Here is a 23,312-nt window from a genome sequence, read left to right on the forward strand (position 1 = left end):
AGAAACAAAGGCCCTCTCCACTCATATGATTTCTCGTGCAGATATCTTCAGATAAGACTCATTATCATATGTCTTCAGCTAGCATCACTAATGGTATTAACTTATCTGATCTTCTCCCTGCCGTCTGTGTTAAAGCTCTTCCCAGCTGCCTTGCAGACCGTGACAAGGAAAATAGTCCAGTCTCGTGCAAACAGCACACTGGTGGGCGTCTTCACCATCATCCTCCTCTTCATTTCCTCCTTTGCTAACATGGTAGGGACGGCAGCTCTCCATCTTGTCACGTTTTTATCCTGTGACAGTTGTGACTGGTGTTGTTTCAAATTAGACCAGATTGCCTAAGGGGGTGTTGTAGTTAGGGGTTAGGTGTTATTATTCATGATCCATCACTGTGACAGAAATAGGTCTATTTTTAACCATTTTATCCATCAAATTTTTTAGCATGTTTATCTATTTAGCATTGCGTTTGCGTATATTTAGATTAAAACATGTTTAATTGTAGCCATGCCAAATTACAAATGCCATGACCTTGGGATGGTTAGCCACCAGCTGGGGCCCTTCTGTGTGGAGTTACTGTAGCATGTTTCTGCAGGTTCTCCGTCTTCTTTCACAATCCAAATCCATTTGAGGTTAGGTTAGGTTAACTGGGGACTCTAAATTGCCCGTAGGTGTGAATTTGAGTGTGAATGTTTGTCTGTCTCTATGCGTCAGCCGAGACACTGACAACCTAGAGACAGCTCTGTGATAGTCTGGCAACCAGTCCAGGGTGAACCTTGCCTCTCGCCAAATGTCAGACCTGGAATAGGCTCCAGCCACCGCAACCCTGAATAGGATAAGTGGTTATGGACAATGTATGGATGAATGACCAAGACAAGTGTTAAAGGGGATCACCACCTAAATTAAAACTTCTAATATGTTACTTCGATGGCCCAGAAAAGTTCAATCAATATTTGTGAACATGAGCTACTCTCTCTCAAAGCCAGAAACCAGAGAAGTCTCAAATTTGTGATGTCATAGGATATAAAGTCTGAAGCTGCTCCCTCGACAGTTAATGGGAGACTGATTTTGTGGACTCACGATGATTGTTTTCTTTTTGTTCCCAAATGAGCTTTTTGTCTATTGTAGTGTTCTCAGTTTGGAAACAGAAAATGTCCTCATATACTCCCAACATCCCCCTGGGTGCTCTCTGTGTTATCTAGAACATCTTTCACTATTCATTGTCTATGGAGCAGCTCCAGACTTTATACCCTATGACATCACAAATTTGAGTTTTAGCACTTTGTCAGCGAGTCATTCATGTGTACCAATATTTTTTGACCTTAGGAATAACATGTGTGAATTCTGAAAATGGGCGTAGGTCCCCTTTACGAGTCAGTGAAAGCCCTTTTGCATCATCATCATGAAATGTGCTTTTCAAACAATGTTAAGTATCAGAAACAGTAACCCACAGATGCCATGTGTGCTGTGACTACAGGCTGATGCTCTGTACTGTACCTGTTTTGCATTGTAAATATTGTAAAGCTATTATATTTGATTATGGCTCTGCAGCTGTAGCTTTTTGCTCTACTTCTAAGATTGGCTGCCTGCAGGGTTGTTTCAGCCTGCGATTGGTTGCTCAGTGTCACACTCCAACATCGAGCTAGCCAATTTAGATTTCATAAAGACTTATTCAGTAGCTCGCTCGCTCAGATCAGCAGCTGCTTTCCCTATGTCTGCACTGTTGAGAATCTACCACTCTTCTTGTTTTTTTGGAGTCATTGTTTGACTCCAAACATAATTTACATAATTAAACATATTTAATTGGGACCCCCCACCCCCACCTATATATCAAATATGCTCAAAATGCAATTTGTAAAATGATATTATATGAGTACCTACAGTATGTGTCAAAACTCAAATTAAATGGTAGAAAAGCCGAATATTCTTGGATGAAAACACCTGGTTACAGTGTTTGCTGAGTAATGACAGGCCCAAGGGTTGTTTGGGAAAAGCTACATTGACATGGCCTATGTTATTTTGAAGATTATATATTTTTTATGTAATTTAAAAACACCATTATTTACACTTTTTTTTTTTTCTTTTTTTTTTACCAGAGAGCACTGATAACTATTTACCAGATGTAAAATGTTGTGCTCAGTGCATTTCTTGTTCCAAATTATGTAATACCCATCATGATCTTTATCAAACTGCAGATGTTATGCACAAATACATCGTTATCAGAAATCCCAAACAGGGATATTGCTGTCGGCCTCAAAATCCCAGTACCAGCTGGGCCTCACTGTCATTCGATGGGGACAAGAAAAAGTATTGACATGTGTTATAAATGCGGCTTTCTGTTTTCAGCGTTACATTTCTGTGTGTCTTTCGCTGTTTTACCTTTATTGGCTGGCGATGAAATGACAGACTGTGTTGTCCTTTCCTGCCAGTTTACCTGCAGCAGAGTGAAACTGCGGGAATGTGTGGCTGAAACGCTGAACACAACTCACAACTCAGTGACTCTCTGCCTGCTGCACAACCTGACCAAGACAGCAGTCGACGGTTTGACTCTGTGTTCCACTGATTCCATGCCCATGCCCTGCCATTTCCCCGAGGTCAGTCCCGTAACATTTTAACGTGTGTGTATATTGTGTGTGTGTTCATACAAATGTCTGTGTGTTTTTCTTTGTGCATGGAAAGTTTGAATCACCTAACCTTCCTCCTCCTCCTCCTCCTCCTCCTCTTCCTCCTCCTCATCCTCCTCCTCCTCCTCCTCCTCCTCCTCCTCCTCCTCCTCCTCCCCCTCCCTCGCTGTCTTCTCTCTGCTGCAGTATTTCAGCTACAGTGTACTGCTGACCCTGCTGGCCTGCTCTGTGTTCCTCCACATCAGCAGCATAGGGAAGCTGGCTCTGATGGTGTTCATCCAGCTCACTTTCCTCCTGCTGGTGGAGTGGCCTCAGGTGGTCCTGTTTGACAACGCAGACCTGCTGGTCATTGCCAACACCCTGTGAGTCCCCTGCTAGGAGCACACACATGTACTAACACACACAGTACACTCGCTCTTTCCCAATTTTCAACCTGAATTGTTTAACTCCTGTGTCACAATACTGTGGTTTAGGCTGGACATGGCCTATTTAATACAATAACCTTCAGATTGTCAAAGACCTAATTTCTCATGTATGAGCTGGGCTCCATTTTTTTAACGTGTTCTCATTTTTTTCTCAGGCTATTATCACCTGTTAATGATTCCCAACAACAGTAAGTTGTATTCTTTTGTTTTTCAGAGAGATGACCACTTTTTTTTGCCTAATTTCAGTGACTCATACACTTTTGTCGACATGACTCTCTCTTTCTCTCTTACTTTCTAGGCCTGGTTTCAATGAAACTGCAGAACAGTGGTGAGTAGCTTTCACTTACTGTATGTTTTAGAATGTGTCAGGTTGCGTACATTCTACTCCCATGCAAGGCGCTCATTCATGACTTATGTCAATTCCTTCTTTCCTCCTCAGCCTGGACAGTGTGCCTCAGGTACCCTTAAAGGTCATGACCCCTGTAATCCTGACCGTGTTTGTTCTGGCTCTCTACTTGCACGGCCAGCAGGTGGAGTCCACCGCACGCCTTGACTTCCTCTGGAAGCTGCAGGTAAATGAAACAGTTTCATGTGTATGACAGAATGAAAGTTGCTACAGTGGAAACTGCTTATATATTTATCACTTTACTCCCTGTTACTTAACATTGTAATAACACGACTGCCTCCAGCTGGCTTCCTGAGGCCGGTGCTGCGTGCACATTGAAATCGTGACCGGAAAAAGAAGGTTATCTTCTCTCAGTGAAAAACACAGTCTTCTCAAAGCTTATGACAAACTGCCAAAAACAAGCCAGCAAGATGCAGCAGAGAAAAATTGGTGCTCCTCAGTCTACTTTGTGTTGTCTACTCAAACAATGAGAAAAAGTCATGGCTGCTAGAGATGGAGACAGATAACAAATGCGCTTAGGGAAAACACCTTTATTTACCCAGGAAGTCCCATTGAGGCTGAAAATCTCTTTTACATGAGAGACCTGGCTGAGGCAGCAGCCAATCAGAGCACATTTAAAATGCAACAAATACAACATATAATACAGAAATCCACAATAAAACAAAAACTATTCAAACATAGTGGCCTCTCAAGAAAAACATGCACATGTCTCTGTCACCACATTCTTTAGGATGCCCTTAAATTCATCAATAGATAGAAGTGTTTCTAATTTTAGATCTTTTTGGAGATTGTTCCATGTACAAGGTGCATAATAGGAAAATGCAGTTTTCTCCAGATCTGTTAAAACCCAGGGTACATTGAAAAGCAACCACCTGGAGGAGTGTAGCTGGTAACTATCAGAGCTGACACACAGAAGGGTGCAGAGGTAGGCAGGAAGTTTGCCCAATATTGCTTTGTAGATAAAAGAATAAACAAGTGCTGTCTTCTGCGAATGGTCAATGACCCAATCCACCAAATCATAAAGAATGCAGTGATGAGTAATTGACTTTGCATTTGTAATAAAACATAGAGATAATAATGCCTCTCATTATTTTACACTCATGTAATAAATATACAAATGTCAACTAGATGAGCAGGAGCAATAAAGCAAAAGACAAAAATGGTTATAATAATCATCTGCTTATAGTGATCAATGTGACCCAGACAGACATGATCACTTTAAGAGGTTTCTACTGCATTATTTACTTTTTTTCTTTTAATGCCATCACCTGCCAGGGACTGCAGATTAAAATTCCCCTGTATTGCTAAATCCGGCACATTTACACGATGGAATTAAAGGAACAGTATGTCAGATTCAGAGGGATTTAGTGGCATTTAGCAGTGAGGATTAGGCTACAGATTGCAACCAGCTGAAACTTCTCCTGGTTAGAATTCCTTCAGTGTTTATTGTTCAGGATGGTCTTAGTGGGAGCCCAATTGTCCGCAAATGTATCGTCCTCTCCAAAACAAAAGAACCAGGTGATTTAAACCTTAAAGCTGTGTTTTGTTTTTGTTTTTGTTTTTTTTCTCGACGCTGCTCGTTGCCACTATGGTGAGTGATTCAAAAACTTAAAAAAGCAAATGGCCCTGTCTAGAGCCAGTGTTCAGTTTGTCTGTTCTGGGCTACTGTAGAAACATGGCAGTGCAACATGGTGGATTCCACTGGCAACAACCCGCTCCCTATGTAGATATAAATAGCATATTCTAAGGTAACGAAAACTCAACACTTATTTTCAGGTTATTATTCACTAAAGAAAACATACTTATTATATTATATTGTTTTTCTGCCAATATATCCCCCTAAATCCTACACACTGGACCTTTAAGTGCTCATGCTAATTAATGTTTATTGTCTCTTTTAAATAAACATGAAGATAAACTCACCAAAAACTTGTCATAAAAGGAAAAGCACAGGGTTAGTAATTACACTGTCAATGGCTCTGGTCTATTCAGGTGTCCCAGTAAGTCATGACAGTGTGAATTTAGCCATCATGCATTTTACGTTTTACTGCCGTGCTCTCTCTACTATGACATGTCATCATACCTTCTGCAAAACAGGCCTACGGCAACACCTGTGAGTACTTCAGGAATCCAGTCACATGAAAAATAAGTCTAAGTAAACACATCTCTCTCCATCCCTTCCGCAGGCCACAGAAGAGAAGGAGGAGATGGAGGAGCTGCAGGCATACAACCGGCGCCTGCTCCACAACATCCTACCCAAGGATGTAGCCGCCCATTTTCTTGCACGGGAGCGCCGGAATGACGAGTTGTACTACCAGTCATGTGAGTGCGTCGCGGTTATGTTCGCCTCCATCAGCAATTTCTCTGAGTTTTACGTGGAGCTGGAGGCTAACAACGAGGGAGTGGAGTGTCTCAGGCTGCTCAACGAGATCATTGCTGATTTTGACGAGGTGAGCAGAGAGGGAAAATTTTGAAAGATGAATACAAATTCTGTATCAGATCTGTAAAATGGGGCAGTTAGATATTTGTTTTTGCTGCTTACAATCACCTTGTCCTGGTTGTCTGTGTCCTTCTGCAACTTTAATAAGCTTGTGTTCCTCGTCTCCAGATCATCAGTGAGGAGAGGTTCCGTCAGCTGGAGAAAATCAAGACCATTGGCTCCACCTACATGGCAGCCTCTGGCCTCAATGACTCCACCTACGACAGAGAGGGCCGTTCACACATCCTGGCTCTGGCCGACTACGCCATGAGGCTTAGGGAGCAGATGAAATACATCAATGAGCACTCCTTCAACAACTTCCAGATGAAGATAGGTAAGCCTGGAGGGTAGCAGAGATTTGGCTTGAAGCATTATCTGATAAAGCTTCTTTTGATTGGCATTCCTCTAAAGACCATGCTTTTCCCAGTTACAGTTATCTACTTCCTCGCAAACACCATTATAATTGAGTTATTATGGTGTAAGAAGTATGATGTAACACTGCCGGGGTATTTGTTCTCAGGGTTGAACATGGGGCCAGTGGTAGCAGGGGTGATTGGAGCCAGGAAACCACAGTATGATATCTGGGGGAACACAGTCAATGTGGCCAGCCGGATGGACAGCACAGGAGTACCAGACTGCATCCAGGTACTGCCCCCACACTCTTCTCAGTACGACCTCAGCAACTTTATGTTTACAAGAAGCATTTAGCAGTCAAAGTTATTGCAAAGTGAATCAGCCAAAGCAGAATACTAATCCAGTTACTGATGAAATTAGTCATGATGCTGTTATCATTAGTCACTCCAACATGAAAGTGTGCGTCAGTTATGTTTATTCATACCCAAATCAAAAAAACGCACACTGCACACATCTTTCTTCTAACTGACAGATGTTTATCACTCCAAGGCAAGTACATTTAAAGTATTGTTTGTGGTGTTTGAAAGACACAAAGTCATGTGCCTCGTACTGAAAGTATGAAAGTATCATAGCAGATACCAGTGGTACAGATACACTCAGTGCACAGTCCTTAAGTCCAGACATCTGCTCTGCAGAAGTGCCCTTGAGCAAGAATCACTGTCAGCACATGCTGTTCTCCTGCAGAAACAGTGCTCTAATGTCCTTCTGGAGGAGGGCAGGAAGCTAAATCTGAATGCCCTGTGTTATTCTCATCTGAAAGTTTTAAAGAGGAAAATCGTAACCACTGTGAGCAACCACTGGAGGAAGATTCCCACAGTCTAATTTTTACTATCTTATTCATGGATATATGATTGATGTCAACACTCAGTTAGAAATATGTTAAGTATGCCACGCTGGCTAAGATCCTGGTGATTTATGTATTTTCTTGTACCAAATGAAATCCATAAATTGGCTGCTATAAACATTACAGGCAGAACAATGCTGCCATCTGTTGTACAGTTAGAGCTACTGCAAGACAAAATACACAGTATATAACTAGTAGGGATGCAACTAATGATTATTTCCATAATTACCTTTTTTGTCCATTTAATTGGTTTATTGTTTACTCTGAAATGTCATAAAAATAAAAATAAAATGTGCATCTTGTTTTATTCAACCAATAGTCCAAATTCAAATGTATTATAAACACAAATCTTCACCCCTGATAAAAAAAAAAAAAAATGAAAAAATGTAGTTTACAATTATATAAAATAAAGAAAAATTTATGATATTTTTACTTTAAGGGACAGTTCGCCCCAAAATCCAAAATACATATTTTTCCTCTTACCTGTAGTGATTTTTATCAGTCGAGATTGCTTTGGTGTTAGTTGCCAAGTGTTTGATATATCAGCCGTAAAGATGTCTGCCTTGTCTTGAATATAATGGACTTGTGGTGCTCAAAATGCCAGAAAGATACATTTAAAAAACCTTGTGAGTAGATTTATGCAGGAACTATTTTATTTTTGCTAAACCACACCTGTGGATTATCTTGAGTAACTGGGTTATGATTTCTGGGAAGAGACATTGCTGTTTTTTTTTCCTCTAACACTTGGCAACTCACACCAACACAGTCTAGACTGATAAATAGCATTCCCTGTCCCTTTAAACTAAACCGGTTGTCAAAATGTTTGTGGATACATTTTCTGCCAACTGCATATTTGTTTCAGCACTAATAGATAAGAAGGTCTATTTTGCTGTACTTGAATACTTTTAAAGCCCTTTATCTGTATCTTTCTACCCATATTTAATATTCCTTCATCTCAGTCACTGTAGGGAGATGATTCGGTGTGAAACTGGAACTGGCAGTGTTTCTCTTGGGAAGGGTTGAGTGTCTCACGTCCCGGGTGTCAAATGTCCGTGTCCTCTCTTAGGTGACCACGGACTTATACCACGTGCTGGTCAACAACGGATACCAGCTGGACTGTCGAGGTGTTGTCAAGGTGAAGGGCAAGGGAGAGATGACCACTTACTTCCTCACCAGCGGTCCCCCGGGCAGTTAACAACAGGCAGGCCGACCGCAGCGTGACTCCCACTGCACTGATGAGACAGAGACTGCAGAAAGACTGAGTGGTCAGCTCGGCGAGGAGCACCAAAGCACGGTGCGAAACACACTGGGGACGGGAGACGGCCAACAGAAACGAGCTCGGCCTGTCTGTTTGTTGTCACGTACTCAGATGCACACATGTAGGACGTTGTTCATGTTTGAAGGCTTTTTCCCAAGCTGCTCGAGAGATCACGAAGCCCAGTTGCCTTAGGACGGAAGTGGCTATGCTTGTGTTTATGAGCAATAGTACAAGTATTTCATCTGGAGTCGTTATTTATTTTGGTGCGGATGGATTTTTGTGATGACCTTGTACAAAAAAGAAATATATATATACATACAAAAAACTATGTTACTTAAAAGAAAATATGCAAGGACAACATGAAGGATGAAAATGACCAAAGAACAAATGTTTGATATGAAACACACTAATGATTCTGTTCTAAACTACAGCAAACTTCAGTAATTTATTCATCTTTTGACAGCAAAGGCCACGGTAACGTCACCGTCGTTGATGGGGGCGAACACTTTTTGTTTTTTTGTTGTGGACTTAACTCATGAAGGCAAACACACACACACACACACACGCGCACATACGGAAACACTCACAATAACCTTGGCTTTGACTTCTGTGTTTCTTATCAGGGCCTTCTTTGTTTCTTCTAGCCTGTGATTAGCCACAATCTTTTGGACACAAGGCTGTTTGTGGTTCACTGAAATGTACGATTAATAACTCGCTCCCTGCAATGTATTTTTGGTTCAAGCCAAAAATGAGAATTGAAGGAGGAATGTTTGCATTAGTATCCCGGTACTGAAGAGAGATTGTTAAACTGTTATGAAAACATTTTATATAAGTGTGTGTGAGTACAATATGTATGGGTGTCTGGGTGTGTGTATGGGTGTGAGCACACATAGCTGAATGCTGATCTTTATCTATAAAGGGGCATACTGTAACTTTTCACTGTGAGGTTTTTATGATACTGTATGACAATGCTTTCTTGCCAAACTGGTCGCTGCAAGGCATGTTTTATATTATTCCTCGGAGTTGTGTGTCCATTCCTGATTTCTCGTGTCAAAATTATCATTTGAAGAGAATTATGTCTACTGCGCCTTTTAGCGGACTGTGATTTTGACTGATTTCATTCCAACCTAAATAAGCAAAGAGACGTAAACTTTGGATTGTGTCACGTGTCTGAACGTAAACTGGTTTCAGGATTAACCGTATGCAGGAATTCTCCGTCTGCTCACAAGTATTGCCTTGAGATTATGCAGTTACAAGGTCCGCATACTTTATGGACCAATATTCACCACTTTACACAACAGTATTCGACCCCATCTGGTTGTATTTGGTACGTGGAGGCTTGTAACCCCCTAAAATGAGTCGTTCGACACAATAATCATATGAATGTATGTAATATTTTTGTCCACACTGAAACTACTACTGAAAAAAAACACTCTTTACATTGCCTTTGGTACCGAGGAAGGAGCTTAATCATTGTACTAGAGGCCAAATTGATTGGACGTCACGTTTGCTAAAAAGTGAAGGTGTATTTTACATGTAGACGAGCTTTACACCCGGTGTTGATATGCTCACTTTTCTGTCTGAGCCAAAACAATGCTGCCTTCACAGGCTACTAAAAAGGTCCTCACTTTTGCTTTTCCCTCTGTCCTTACAATAAAAAAGGTCAGCTGAACACTGTTGCATTTTCCTTTAAAAAGTGGCAGAGATTAAGAAATAGTGCAATGATTAATTTGATTTATTTCCCCCTGGATAAAAAAATAATAAATGGCTGTTTTTGCATTGATTGTGTTTATTTGTTTTATTATTTCTGTTGCATTGTACAAAAAATGCCTCAAATTAGTGCTGCACAGTTAATGGAAATATTATGGAAATTGTAATATGGCCAAGTGCAATATCACATTTACAGGAGCTGCAGTTTTTTGATAAAGGTAAAATGTGTCACAACATAAATGGTATGTCACAACATACCATTTATAATGGTATGTCACAACATACCATTATAAATGAAGCCCCTGCCTACAAATCATATTCAAGTAAGGGGACAAGCTTGTTTGGTACAGAACCCATCAATGATCACGTTATTGCTTTAATATTTTTTTCAGTGAAAATTCAAATTCACGAAATTACCATTCCCTCTAAAATCGTGACTAATATTGCAATCGCAGTATCTGTCATATTAATTGCAATATGATTTTTTTGTAGGCATATCATTCCTACCTCAAATATTTAGAGGGGCACCCAAGGAATTTAAAGGAACAGTTTTGAAAGACTTCAGGGGAATTAAGTGGCATTTAGTTGTTAGGATTCAATTCAATTCAATTTTATTTCTAAAGCCTAATATCACAGTTTGCCTCAGAGAGCTTCACACAACATAAGACATCCTTCTGTCCTTCACAGACCCCAAAAACTAAAATGGTAGAAACTTCAGGAAGAGCAACTAAGTAGGGATCCCTCTTCCAGGACAGACAGACATGCAAAAGATGTTGTGTGTACAAAACAGATGAGCATAATAAAATTACAGTAATCCACATGACAGTATGTATGTTATATGCATATATTACTATATGATAGTATGTGACAATAATAATCATATGTGTATAATAATGATATTGCAGATTGCGACCAACTGAAACTAGTTAGAATTCCTTCAGTGTTTGTTCAGGAGGATTTTACTGACAGCAGAATCTTCCTCATCAAACCAAATGCACTGAATGGTAATTAAACCCAGTAAAAACACTCAAGAAAGAAGTTTTATGTTAAAAAAAAAAGTGTTTTGGTGGCTGATGCAAAAATGCAAATGGCTCTATCTAGAGCAAGTGTTTGGTTTGTCAGTTCTAGGCCACTGCAGAAACATGGTGGTGCAACAGATGGACTCTGGATAAGGACCCGCTCCCTGTGTATATATAAAGGGCTCATTCTAAGGTAATGAAAAGACGAGGATTCTTATATTCAGGTGACTATACATTAAAAGAAAACATACTCATTATATTACATTCCCTCTCAGACATAATCCCCATAAATCCTACCCACTGGACCTTTAAAAATGTATTTATGGTGCTTCGAGAAACCCCTTACATATGGTGAGGTCACTCAGATGTCAAAGTGGGTACTCAAACAGGCAACCTTTCTATAGGATGAGGTTCTTAGAGGAACCCTCAACAATTTATAAGCTCCTGGAGGAACCTCAGACCCAGTGTGCTCCAACAAGCACTTTTCTTCAGCTCACAGCTTCTGGACAAACCCTTTTTAATTTGAGTCCTCGTGCACATTGGAGGAACTCAGTGCGTAAAATGCTTCTTTTAGGAGCCCTGGATTTTTCTAGGATCATCCAATGAACCCTTTTACTCGAGAAAGCTTCTGGAAGAATTGAGGTCCCTGTGACTAATATTCATGACTGCATTGTCTACTTCAGTGTTGTCCTTGCAACAAAAATGAAGGCTCTTGGATCTCTACAGTAGAAATGACAGTAAAATGAATTTTACAAAAGACAACAAGGGCACCACCCACCTTTAATTTGTTCTCATTAATGTGTGTTGAGAGGAATAAATAGTGAAAAATGAAAAATTATTTATAATTATTGCTGTTTCAGAAAGGGCAGCTGCATATAACAGAAATCAAACACTTACAAATGTAAATTCAATGCAAATATATTCATTCTTTCACAAAAACAACAACAACAATAAACTTCCCCAACAGTTTATTTCACAACACAGCCTTGGCTTGCTTATTTGTTTGGGTTTTAATTCAGCCCTCATGTCAATCAGCAGCCTGCAATCAAGATTCCTCCCTGTGACAGTAACCTGAGAGACGCCTCCTTCTCCTTTTCTGAATAAATCAGTCTACGGTTTCAAGAGGGTGATACAGGAGAGAGTATTTAATTGCTTGCACATGAATAATGAATTTCTGTTGAGGTAATGGCAATGTTCACTCACAGCACTCTATGCTGAACATTAATTAAACGACATAAATTCCTCCTAATCCCCGATGAAAAAGCACTAATGTCACTATAATGGGCTCATGATACAGGGGCTTGTAAAGTGTCTGTAATACACACTACTGGACAAGTTTACGCTGTGATTGCTGTAGCTCATAGGCTATTTTTTTTTTTTTACCTCTAGCTGCTGCGTGATATTTATATAATATTTTAATATATAATTATACTAAAAAAAATTTTTCTTTCTGTCTTTATTTTTTTTTTTTTAAATTTTGATTTATTTTTGTATTTTTGTTGTTGTAATTTTTAGGTTCTTCCGCATTTGTTGCAGATTGTATGATTTTTTTAAACAGGAACTCGCGCTGTCTTTAATAGAAGCTGCCTCTCACGCGCTGCACGGAAATAACTGAGTACAGGGCGCGCGCGACCAGCAGGGGACTCCCTTCAGCTAATCATTTCAACAAATGGCACCTGTTCGGTTCAAAGGAAAAGCCGGGAGGCCACATAGCTGCTGTATGCTGGTGCGCTCAAAACTCCAGTCTGACAACTTTAAGAAACCGGAAAGCCCGCAACGTGGTCATTTGGCCACTTTACACACTAATAAAGTTATCAGCAGGTGAAGGCGACAGCTGCTCGACAGTTTTTAGGTAAGTGGCGGCGTTTTGGACACCTAGACTCCTTATTATCATCACCTTTCAGTAGCGTCTCGGTGTCATTTGTGAGGTTGACTGCCAGATTTCAATGACTTGTCAAATGTGTGATTTGGAGAGCCGCTCAAAGACATATTAATAGCTTCTACTGGATGTGCTGACATGTTCTGAATGAACAGGAAAGTTATACAGCCAGCTCTTCCTCTTTCATTTTGCTCTGACGTTACTGAATTACTTTAGTCTGTGCTCTTGTCTCTTTGTTCTTTAAGTCACTTTAAGCTGTAGAAAAGTGTCAATATTTACTTCCTGGTAAGCGCCTTACTGAAAATACTAACCTGAGGGAACATTAAGATACTGAGAATCCAGATTTACAGGCTCACATGATATTGTTTAACATGTAAGATTGATTATTTTTCCTTTCTCCTTTCATGACTGTGGTGACAGCAAACTGGACCAACTGGTTACCAATTAGAGACTGAGTGGACTTGTTTCCCCTTTCTGGAGCACCAAAAGAGTGTCCTCTTGAATCAATTATGAAGGAGGCTGGCTTGAGAATAGAGTAAATTAATTATGAAGAAGTAAGAGTGAGTCTAACTGAACAGTGATCACCTACGGACACGCAGATGTCCTACATTTCAGTGATATCCTGTTTCACATAACAGGAAACAACCTCTTATTGTGCCAAAGCTGGGTGGTGTTATGGTTCTGTCATGCTCTACGTAGCAACTCTACTTCCTGTTGCAGATGACAGCTGATCATTACTGGTGAGGTGTCTTGTGGAGCAGGTGTCTAGGCAGGGCGTAGTGCGTCAGTCATTAACAGGTGAGGGAGTTGCAGGTTGAACCAGCAGTGTCACAGCCCACCTGCTGCCACGTGGGTCCTGGAGGACTGTGGCCGGAGCAGGTTAATTCAGGTGTTTACTGAGAGGTGTGGTGTGTTTGTTCACACTCTCCTCCTCCCTGTTCTCTACACCCGCCCTGTGGGACTGTTTTCTAAAGAGACAAGGAGGAGCGAGGTTGGCTAGATTACCTGCTGCTATGACACTTGCAGAGACGCACAAACCGGTTTAGGGAATTTTCTCCTGCTTGCCTTCTTCAGGAATAACTCACTGAATGATTAGTGAATAAAATCAGGTAAGGGTTTCAGAGGAGTTGGTTTTTAGTTAAGGTATTTTTCAGAGCTTGGTTAAACTCTTCAGGTAACATGTACAGTTGTTTTGCAGCCAGCAGTTACTTTTGCTTTTCCTGTTTTTAATAGCTTTGAGAGCAACAACCATCCTGAAACATGCGTTGGTTCCTACGCCGACGTATGTCCCCCCTGAAGCTGGTGCTCCTTGGGGGGACTCTCTTCATGGTGGTGCTAGTGGTTCTCCAGAGGGATGTTGGCAATTCGCCTGCTGTCGACCCCTGGTTTCAGGAGCTGGTGATCAAGAAGGATAAGGTGATAGTCATGGTACGAGACGCTGTCAACAACATTGGCTTCCAAATTGGAGCTCCGCAGCCACAGCCAGTGGAGGAGCAGCCCACCGAGGACGTCAAATGCCCCACTGGATTCTACACTCAGGCTGAGCTCAAACCTCACCTGGAGAGACCGCCTCAGGACCCCAATAGCCCCGGGGCTGATGGGAAGCCCTTTAAGAAAGACCACATGACCCCAGAGGAGGAGAAGGAAAAGGAGGAGGGTATGACACGGCACTGTTTCAACCAGTTTGCCAGTGACCACATTTCGCTCAGCCGTAGTCTTGGGGATGACACGAGGCCTCCAGAGTAAGAACATGTTCTCAAAATAATCTCAGATAGTTTGGACTAATCACTGTTTCACCAACAAGTGTGCTGACATGTGCACAGCAAGCCAGATAATCTCTTGGGTCTCAGCTTGGGTCATGCTCAGGGCAGTAAATTATTTACATGCATTTTCATATTGCACTCTGAATTATCCTGGAAATTCACTTAGTTAAAAGTCTAATCTACATGTAACCAAAAAAGCCACATAGCAGCATGCACGTATCAGTATCCTGGGGACTGAGACTGAGGCATTATCTGTGCTGAGGTGTACTTCCACTCACTGTAAATGCTTGTCAAATTTGACACCTCAACATGTCACAGGCTCGATTGGCCTTGAGCTGTTTCTTTTGCAGAGCGGCTTTTTAAAACGAGCTGATTGTTTATGGCTGTTTGCTCACTGCGTTATTCAAAGCGGTGAGCAAACCTTGCATATCAGCAAACAATGGTCTGTTATACGTGGCTCTGCAGGCCCTTCTATGACTTTAATTTCATCAGATATGCCTCTCACACTGACACCTCTTTGTCTGTCTTTGTGCTCTGATGTGGCTCACATCGCCTAGGTGCGTGGAGAGGAAGTTTCGTCGCTGTCCTCCTCTGCCTACCACCAGTGTTATTATTGTCTTCCACAATGAAGCTTGGTCCACCCTCATCAGGACGGTCTACAGCGTCCTGCACTCATCTCCTGCTATCCTGCTCAAAGAGATCATCATGGTAGATGACGCCAGTACTGCAGGTGTGAAAAACTTTAACACACAGACACTAATGACAAAACATACTCAAAGACTTACAGATAAATAATGTAAAATGTTTAAAAGACCTTATTCTATTTTCAAAGTTACAGTTAGTGACTTTTATGAAAATAAAAGTTATATCCTGACAGAGATACATAAGACAGATAATCTGAGAAAAAAAAATGTTTATCCGCGTCCTCTTATCTAATGGCACCTGCAAGAACCATCCGGTGCAGAACGAAAACAACCAATCAGAGCTGAGGGGTCTACTCCATTTTAGTACACTGGTGCCCCACTTAATTTTTTTTTTTTTTAGATATACTTTATTAATCCCCCTGAGGGGAAATTAAATTTTTTCACTCTGTTGTCAATTGCACACAGGTCCGAACACACACATGCACAAACAGGACCTATACATGCACTAAGTGGAGAGATGTCAGAGTGGGGCTGCCCATGACAGGCGCTCCAAGCGGTTGGGGGGTTCAGTGCCTTGCTCAAGGGCACCTCGGCAGTGCCCAGGAGGTGAACTGGCACCTCTCCAGCTACCAGACCCTCCGGTTCCCAACCCAAGTCCCTATGGACTGAGCTACTGCCGCCCCAACACATGAGTCAAAAAAACAGTTTAAATAGAGTTTAATCGCTAGCTCAGGTAGCAGCCATGTAATTGTCAGCTGACCTAACAAACGACGTTGGCCTACAGGTCAAAAGCCATGGTAGCTTTCCTACTTGACAAATAATTGCCTGCGTGGACGGTAATGTTCACAATATGACACAGACTCCGACTATTAAGCACACCACAGCGTACACCAGTGTGCTAATGATGTGGACTCACTGCTTGTTAACTGCAGTCAAACCATCAAATTAGGCAGGGCAGATCAAATATCAATTAAGATTCTGTTTATACACTGTCTATTTCTCGCCTCAGATGTTTTCAGAAACGTATTTTAGTGTACTGTTTAGCTGTGAAATGAGAAAGTTGGTGCGGCCGATGGGCGGTGCTTTGTTTTAGCTTGTGCAACATGGCAGCTGGGTCATAAACATTCTCATTATAAAAGTTACCAACTGTGGCTTTAATCAGGGAGCAAGTGAGGAACAAATGTGTAAACGCAGCAGTTCCTCTAACCTGGTAAATGCTGGCAAGTTGATGTTTCAATAAAGTGACTGTAAACACAATAATTTACAGATAAGCAGAGACCTGTCAGTGTTACACTACAGGAGAGGAATCTGCCCTCCATCTAGTTCTGACATTTTATTTAATGATGTAAAGATTAAATTGTACTCACTGTAAACTGGGTGTGTTTCATAGAAATGTTTGACAGCGAGGAGACATTTTTCAACAGCATAATAGAAAATCACCGGGAAGCTCTGGTGAGTCATTTCTTACACAAGGTATAGGCAGGGAACAGCTCCAGAGCACAGACAGCTTATCTGGGAAATCATGAAGTCTCAAGTTATAAGTGATATATTAATTAAACTGACCTTCAGAGTATTTAGGGCAGCATTCCAGTCACTGTAAACTCTGAGCTTCGATAAGAGTGATGTTAGCTCGGGATTTTGAGCAGCTTGCACACACAGTAACAGGTGGTCATAAATGGAAATCACCCTGTGTATTTTACTATGGGTATGTTCACATGGTTGGCCTCCAGTGAAATACAAATTACAGTGGTACACACTAGCTTGACAGCAGACTCTACAAAAGCACCTCCAGCTCAGTGAGATTTGTCAAAAGTAACAGAACAGTTATGATAAAAGAACCCTATCTTTGACATGTGAGTGCAACTTTGCCATATGTTTTGCATTGGAACATGTTTACAGTCCAACCTTTATTGTCATGGGTTCTTGTACAGTAGCAGCATAACTGAGTGACTTTTAGGTAGAGAAAAGAAACACTTTTAGACCTCCGATGCCTCCTGTCACTACCACATAGGTTTATGGATTGTTCCATATATTAATTTATCTTTATACACGCATATCAGTTGACATTAGCCTGATCAGCCCTGCAGTAAAGCAGGTATTAAAATGGCAGAGCTTATAATAAGTCATTCAGCGTTTAGTATGTATTAATGTTCAGTGACCCGCTGGCTGAGCTCAAAATACCCTCTTTGTCAGTTATCTCTGTCATAAGGTATTGTCCCGTGTTTCCTACTGAAGCCAAACTTCCCTTTTTTTTCTACCAGTGCTGCAGCCCTGTCATAACGTTAAGACATGTGGTTGGCGGACTCATTTAGACCGAAACTTATAAGAAATGTGCGGCGTGCATTGTGGTCAGAAAATGCTCTTGGAAAGGAAGTGTAACCCAGTTTTACCAGCAACGTTTCCACTTGATTGCTATTTCTCCTGGCAGTGGTTTCACAGGTATAAATATGATGATCGTTTCACTTTTTCTTCTCGGGGGCAGCAAGCTGCTCTGATGTATTTATTAAAGGTGTGCTCTGTCGTATCAGTTTGTAACCACAATCTAACAAGCATCAACCACAAATGGATCAGCCACATGATGATGTTTTTATGCCTGCAGAGCACCTGAAGAGCCAACTGGAGGACTTTGTGAGTCAACTGAAGATTGTTCATGTAGTGAGGCAGCTGGAGAGGAAGGGCCTCATCACTGCCAGGCTCCTGGGTGCCAGCATCGCTCAGGGCGAAGTGCTAACCTTTCTTGACGCACACTGTGAGAAAACACACACACAACCACAACAATACACAAGTCACAATGGCCTTTTTTAAGCAGTTGTATTTAGCTCAATCGGGTACTGCCAGGGTCGAGGGTTAAATTGTAAAAATCATTATCATGATTGGTACACGGTTAATTGTGCAGCGCCACATCTTTTTTAAATCATCTGCACCCTGAAGACATCTCCCTCAGTCTTTAACCACCTGCCATCAGCAGAAGTAAATGGCCAGTTGTGCTCTCTTTTCGCTGAATTACTTTTTAAATATTAGTTGTTCTTTACCTGCACATTTATGCCAAGTTACACATACAGTATACTTTGACTTCTGTGATGTCAGTGGAGATGCTGATGCAAAAAATTTTACCAAAGGGCATGGGGCAAGGGATACCTCCCATTCAGGAGTTAGTACATGTACATTTGTCCCCCCCAGTAAAAACATTTAAGTAGCTTTAGTTTTATTTTGACAATTTAAAGACATCTCCACCAAATTGGAGCATACAATTCTCTACAATTAAGTATCTGATGCTCAAAATTTTCTGGTGGAGGACCCCCAAACCCCACGTTTCATATGTGTCCCCCCTAAATTGAAATGAAACCCTTGGTGTAAAGTAGTAAATTATTTTTTATGATACAGGGTGGCAGTACATTTTTTCCTGTGAAGAAGGCGAGTAGATGTTAGTTCATCTGTCCTTCCTTCCTGTCTAGGTGAGTGTTTCCATGGTTGGCTCGAGCCCCTCTTGGCCCGAATTGTTGAGGAACCCACTGCTGTTGTTAGTCCAGAGATCTCCACCATTGACCTCAACAGCTTTCAGTTCAGCAAGCCCGCAGCCACCGCCCGCGCTTTCAACCGAGGTAACTTTGACTGGAGCCTGACCTTCGGCTGGGAGGCAATCCCTCCAGAAGCGAGGAAGCTGCGCAAGGACGAAACCTACCCTGTAAAGTAAGAAGGATCATGCTGGTTTCCCTCAGAACATCCTGAATCATGTCATCGTCGTGTCTAAAGCTTTTGTATCTGTCCATGAAACTTTCAGAACACCCACTTTTGCCGGAGGTCTCTTCTCAATCTCGAAGAAATACTTTGAACACATTGGAACATACGATGACAAGATGGAGATCTGGGGCGGTGAAAATGTGGAGATGTCATTCAGAGTCAGTCTCTTTATCTATACTCTCGTAGTTCCACACATTGGGCCTCATGCAGCAACAGTCTCTTAAATTTGCTTGGTCGATGTTTATTATCAGCATAGGCGGCCTAGACACTAAATGGAGGCAGTTATTATGCCATGTGCAAATACTCTGGCATGTGCCCAAGAATTGGAGATGCCACTGTAGGCACACGATTTGACCGGTGTGTGTTTTGCCTACGTTAAGACTCCAGAGTGCAATGCTCCTGGTGATCTGAAACGACTCAGCAGCCATTCATCTATCTCATCAAATAGATTAGTGCGATCTCTAAAAACATGTTCAGTGTAAGGCCTGGATGACCAAAGCCTCTACTGTAAACACAGTTTGTAACAGAGGGTGTCATGATGCATAGATCTAGATCGATAAAATGAACAATCAAATATTATCAATGCCAAGTGAAAACATCAATACATATCATCATCTTTAAGATGTGGATATAGACAGCACGTCTGTGTCAATATTGTCGAAGTACACCTCCTTCTTAAACATTCAAACAGTGCTAGAGCCAGGCAGCCAATGGCAAGCAGCCAAGTAAAAGACAATGAGGATATTTACTGATATCAGCTCTCGACATCCCCCTAAAATTTTGTCTTACCCAAGAGAAGAGCAAAAATAAGAAAACATTGGTGAATCCCAAAAAAATAAGAACAAATCATGGATGCAAACAAATATAAGAAGAAATTTGTTGGTATATTGCTTCCTGCGTGAGGCCCAATATTTATCAAATCTCCCTGTCATCAAGTTAAAGCATTAATTTCTACCTGTGTTATATGTGATTCACAGGTGTGGCAGTGTGGCGGTCAGCTAGAGATCATCCCGTGTTCTGTGGTGGGCCATGTCTTCCGTAACAAGAGCCCCCACACTTTCCCCAAGGGCACAGAGGTCATCACACGCAACCAAGTGCGCCTGGCGGAGGTCTGGATGGATGACTTCAAGAACATCTACTATCGCCGCAACAAGAATGCTGCAATCATGGCTAGAGAGGTCAGTGTGACCTGCTGATAGAAGCAACAGTGTTTAAGTGCTAAATGCACACAGATACAGTGACATTTATCACCATTTTTCCACAACATTTTTGACTAGAATTTATACCCCCTTGCTGAACAAGTTGATATGATAATGTAATTGTAAGTGATTGTTTTTTTTTATTTTAAATACATCCATGTCACTGTTTCAGAATAAGTTTGGGGACATCACTGATCGTCTGAATCTGAGAGAGAGGCTTCACTGTAAGAACTTCACCTGGTACTTAAACACAATCTACCCAGAGGCCTTCATTCCAGACTTAAACCCAGAAAAGTTTGGAGCAGTGAGTCACGTTTCCCTTTGTTTGGATGTGGATATCAGCGATATAACACAATTTTTACGTAACCATGGCTGTGTCTTACTGTTACTTCCTGCCTGTGTTTGCACCAGATTAGAAACTCTGGATCTCATACCTGTCTGGATGTTGGAGAGAATAACCAGGGAGGTAAACCTGTGATCATGTACCCCTGTCACAACATGGGAGGCAACCAGGTACGGTGACTCACACATGTCAAATTTAGAACTGAAGATGATTAATGTTCTCTGGGACAATTTGATCTCTGACCGGATGACTGTCTCCTCCAGTACTTTGAATACACATCTCATAAGGAGCTGCGTCACAATATTGGAAAGCAGCTGTGTCTTCATGCCACACCCCAGCCAGAGCAGATAAAGATCGAGCTATGCCAGCTGAAGGGGAAGGGCACCAGTTTGGGACCACAGCAGGAGTGGATCTTTACAGATGTAAGGAGCACTTGGGGCCGGGCTTAAAGGGATAGTTCAACATTCTGGGAAATGTACTTATTCATTTTCTTGCAGAGAGTTAGATGAGAAGATGGATATTACATAATGTATAAAAGTAGCACACACCAATGGTTTTAGTGAGGTGCTAATGACTAGCAGTAGACTTTAGGATCCTAATGCAGTTTTCTTTTTTAGGATGATGTTTCGACCCTCAGGCTTTCTTCTAGATCAACAATCATAGTTGGATACATAAAACCAGTGATAAGGGCGTTGTCTATAATTATCAATGCCTGTGACTGACTTTGATTGTTGACCTAGAAGAAGGCCTGGGGGCCAACGCATCATCTTAAATAAAGAGAAATTCATATGGAGCTAGAGTGTGTGTGCAAAACTCATTTCTACTAATTTCCTACCTTGAACTTTTAACTTCTTTCTTGTTTCCAGCCTTCGTAAAAAGGCTGATCGGATCCCCAATGATCCTACCCATCTTCTCCACCTTAATTTGTGAGGGAATATTAGGTCAAAACCTGCAGCAGAAAATTAGAACAAAGTACAGCAAATCATTTGTACCTACAGCGATTAGACTACTAAATAAGAGGTAGATGTACACTTAGTGTTTTTGTGTATAATGTACTTTTAGATTGTAAAACATATATGATGTGGATTTTAATTTTATATTCCCAGCATTGCACATGATATGTGTGTGTGTTTGACAGTGTACCTTTGTGTTTTTAAACAGAACGTGTATGACCACATGAATTTTGCCATGTGGGATTGTAAAGTTTACCTGAGGTTACCTCAAGATTGATATCACTATCATATTGGTCTGCTACATATAAGGTTTTAGCTAGCTGCTGGTTAGCTTAGCTTATGTGGCAGGGCAACTAGCAAAGACTTTTGGAAGTCAGTGCACCTAGTGAAGATATAAACACAATGTTTTTGTTTTCTTTTTTTGGTTGTTGTATGGATTTTACGAACAAGATATATTGTGTTAATTAGTGAGCTTTAGAGGTGCTCAGTCATTATGCAAAGCTAAGCTAAGCTAACTAGCTGTTGCTGTAGCTTTGTATTTACCAGACGGACTTAAGAGTGGTATTGATCTTGTCTAACTCTGCAAGAAAGTTTAAGATTATAATCCTAATATGTTGTATTTATTCAGTCTAGAATGGTGAAAGGAAAAGTTCAAGAGTTATATTTTGATATGTTGATGTTTTTTGGGCTTTTGGATTGATTTATCTTTTCTCTGGTGCTTCTCTCTAGGAAAATCTTCTGAAGAATCCCAGCAGTGGGAAATGTTTACAACTGAAAGGAGGTCAGCTTCAGATGGACAACTGTAACGCTGCCGACCTCTTCCAGCACTGGACCTTTAGCTGACCTTCCAGTCTGCCCATCATGTGACCACTGGCACCCTGTGTCCCCTTCCTTAGACTCAGCTCCAAGGAGCCAATGCAACATTGATCCAGAGGGACTTTGTGCTGTGGAGCTTGGGGAATATGGCCATACAGAGTGGACAGTTAAAGATGGAGTACAAAGTGAAGACAGTCACATTCGTTGGAGGACCCTCGGGGTTGGCCTTAACTTGTTTTAAATGTATTTATGATGAAGACTCAAAAGACATTTGAAGGTGGCTGGGTGATTATCGGACACCAGAGTGTGGACTTCATGTTCAGGGGTGGCAGCTTGGCTGAGCTGCAGTGATCTTATTTTCAGTGAATTTACACTCCAGCTGGAAAATCACCATTTATTGACTTTTTGGTGAGACAGTGAATGTTGAAAGATGACAATATGCACACGTCTTAACTAAAGAGCAAGAGATGTCTGTTTTTTTAAATAAAAAATCTTTGTTGTGTCAGAAAAATTATCATTTGTATTACAGTGGTGTGAAAAAGTGTTTGCCCCCTTCCTGATGTCTTACTTTTTTGCATGTTCTCCACACTTAAATGTTTCAGATCATCAAACAAATTTAAACATCAGTCAAAGATAACACAAGTAAACACAAAATGCAGTTTTTAAATGAAGGGTTTTATTAATGAGGAAGAAAAAAATCCAAAGCTACATGGCCCTGTGTGAAAAAGTGTTTGCCCCCCAGCTCCTGTTAAAACATAACTGTGGTTGATCACACCTGAGTTCAATTTCTGTAGCCACACC

General features: G+C 41.2%; 2 protein-coding genes across 3 annotated transcripts in view; both read left to right on the forward strand.

The window, feature by feature from the left end:
• Positions 1-10,222, forward strand: part of LOC126402757 (adenylate cyclase type 6-like) — a 44,352-nt gene extending 34,130 nt beyond the window's left edge. Inside the window, exons 15-24 of the mRNA XM_050064997.1 lie at positions 136-252; positions 2,424-2,588; positions 2,805-2,980; positions 3,199-3,231; positions 3,342-3,371; positions 3,483-3,615; positions 5,636-5,899; positions 6,058-6,262; positions 6,449-6,573; positions 8,253-10,222. Of these exons, the coding sequence (XP_049920954.1) occupies positions 136-252; positions 2,424-2,588; positions 2,805-2,980; positions 3,199-3,231; positions 3,342-3,371; positions 3,483-3,615; positions 5,636-5,899; positions 6,058-6,262; positions 6,449-6,573; positions 8,253-8,381 (1,377 nt within the window). The 3' untranslated portion in view covers positions 8,382-10,222. The remainder of the gene's footprint in view (positions 1-135; positions 253-2,423; positions 2,589-2,804; positions 2,981-3,198; positions 3,232-3,341; positions 3,372-3,482; positions 3,616-5,635; positions 5,900-6,057; positions 6,263-6,448; positions 6,574-8,252) is intronic.
• Positions 10,223-12,820: 2,598 nt separating this feature from the next.
• Positions 12,821-23,048, forward strand: galnt6 (UDP-N-acetyl-alpha-D-galactosamine:polypeptide N-acetylgalactosaminyltransferase 6 (GalNAc-T6)). Of its 2 annotated transcripts, none has more exons than XM_050065910.1 (11): positions 12,821-13,025; positions 14,286-14,794; positions 15,373-15,545; positions 18,059-18,208; positions 18,915-19,149; positions 19,241-19,358; positions 20,178-20,378; positions 20,572-20,703; positions 20,811-20,912; positions 21,006-21,164; positions 22,425-23,048. In XM_050065910.1, exons 2-11 carry the CDS (start codon positions 14,313-14,315, stop codon positions 22,536-22,538), a joined length of 1,866 nt encoding a protein of 621 aa, XP_049921867.1. In that variant the 5' UTR covers positions 12,821-13,025; positions 14,286-14,312; the 3' UTR covers positions 22,539-23,048. The 2 variants fall into 2 exon arrangements, with proteins under 2 accessions (XP_049921867.1, XP_049921866.1); XM_050065909.1 differs by lacking the exon at positions 12,821-13,025 and adding an exon at positions 13,784-14,161.
• Positions 23,049-23,312: the final 264 nt, after the last annotated feature.

This window comes from Epinephelus moara, chromosome 16, assembly GCF_006386435.1.
Source record: "Epinephelus moara isolate mb chromosome 16, YSFRI_EMoa_1.0, whole genome shotgun sequence".
NCBI lineage: Eukaryota > Metazoa > Chordata > Actinopteri > Perciformes > Serranidae > Epinephelus > Epinephelus moara.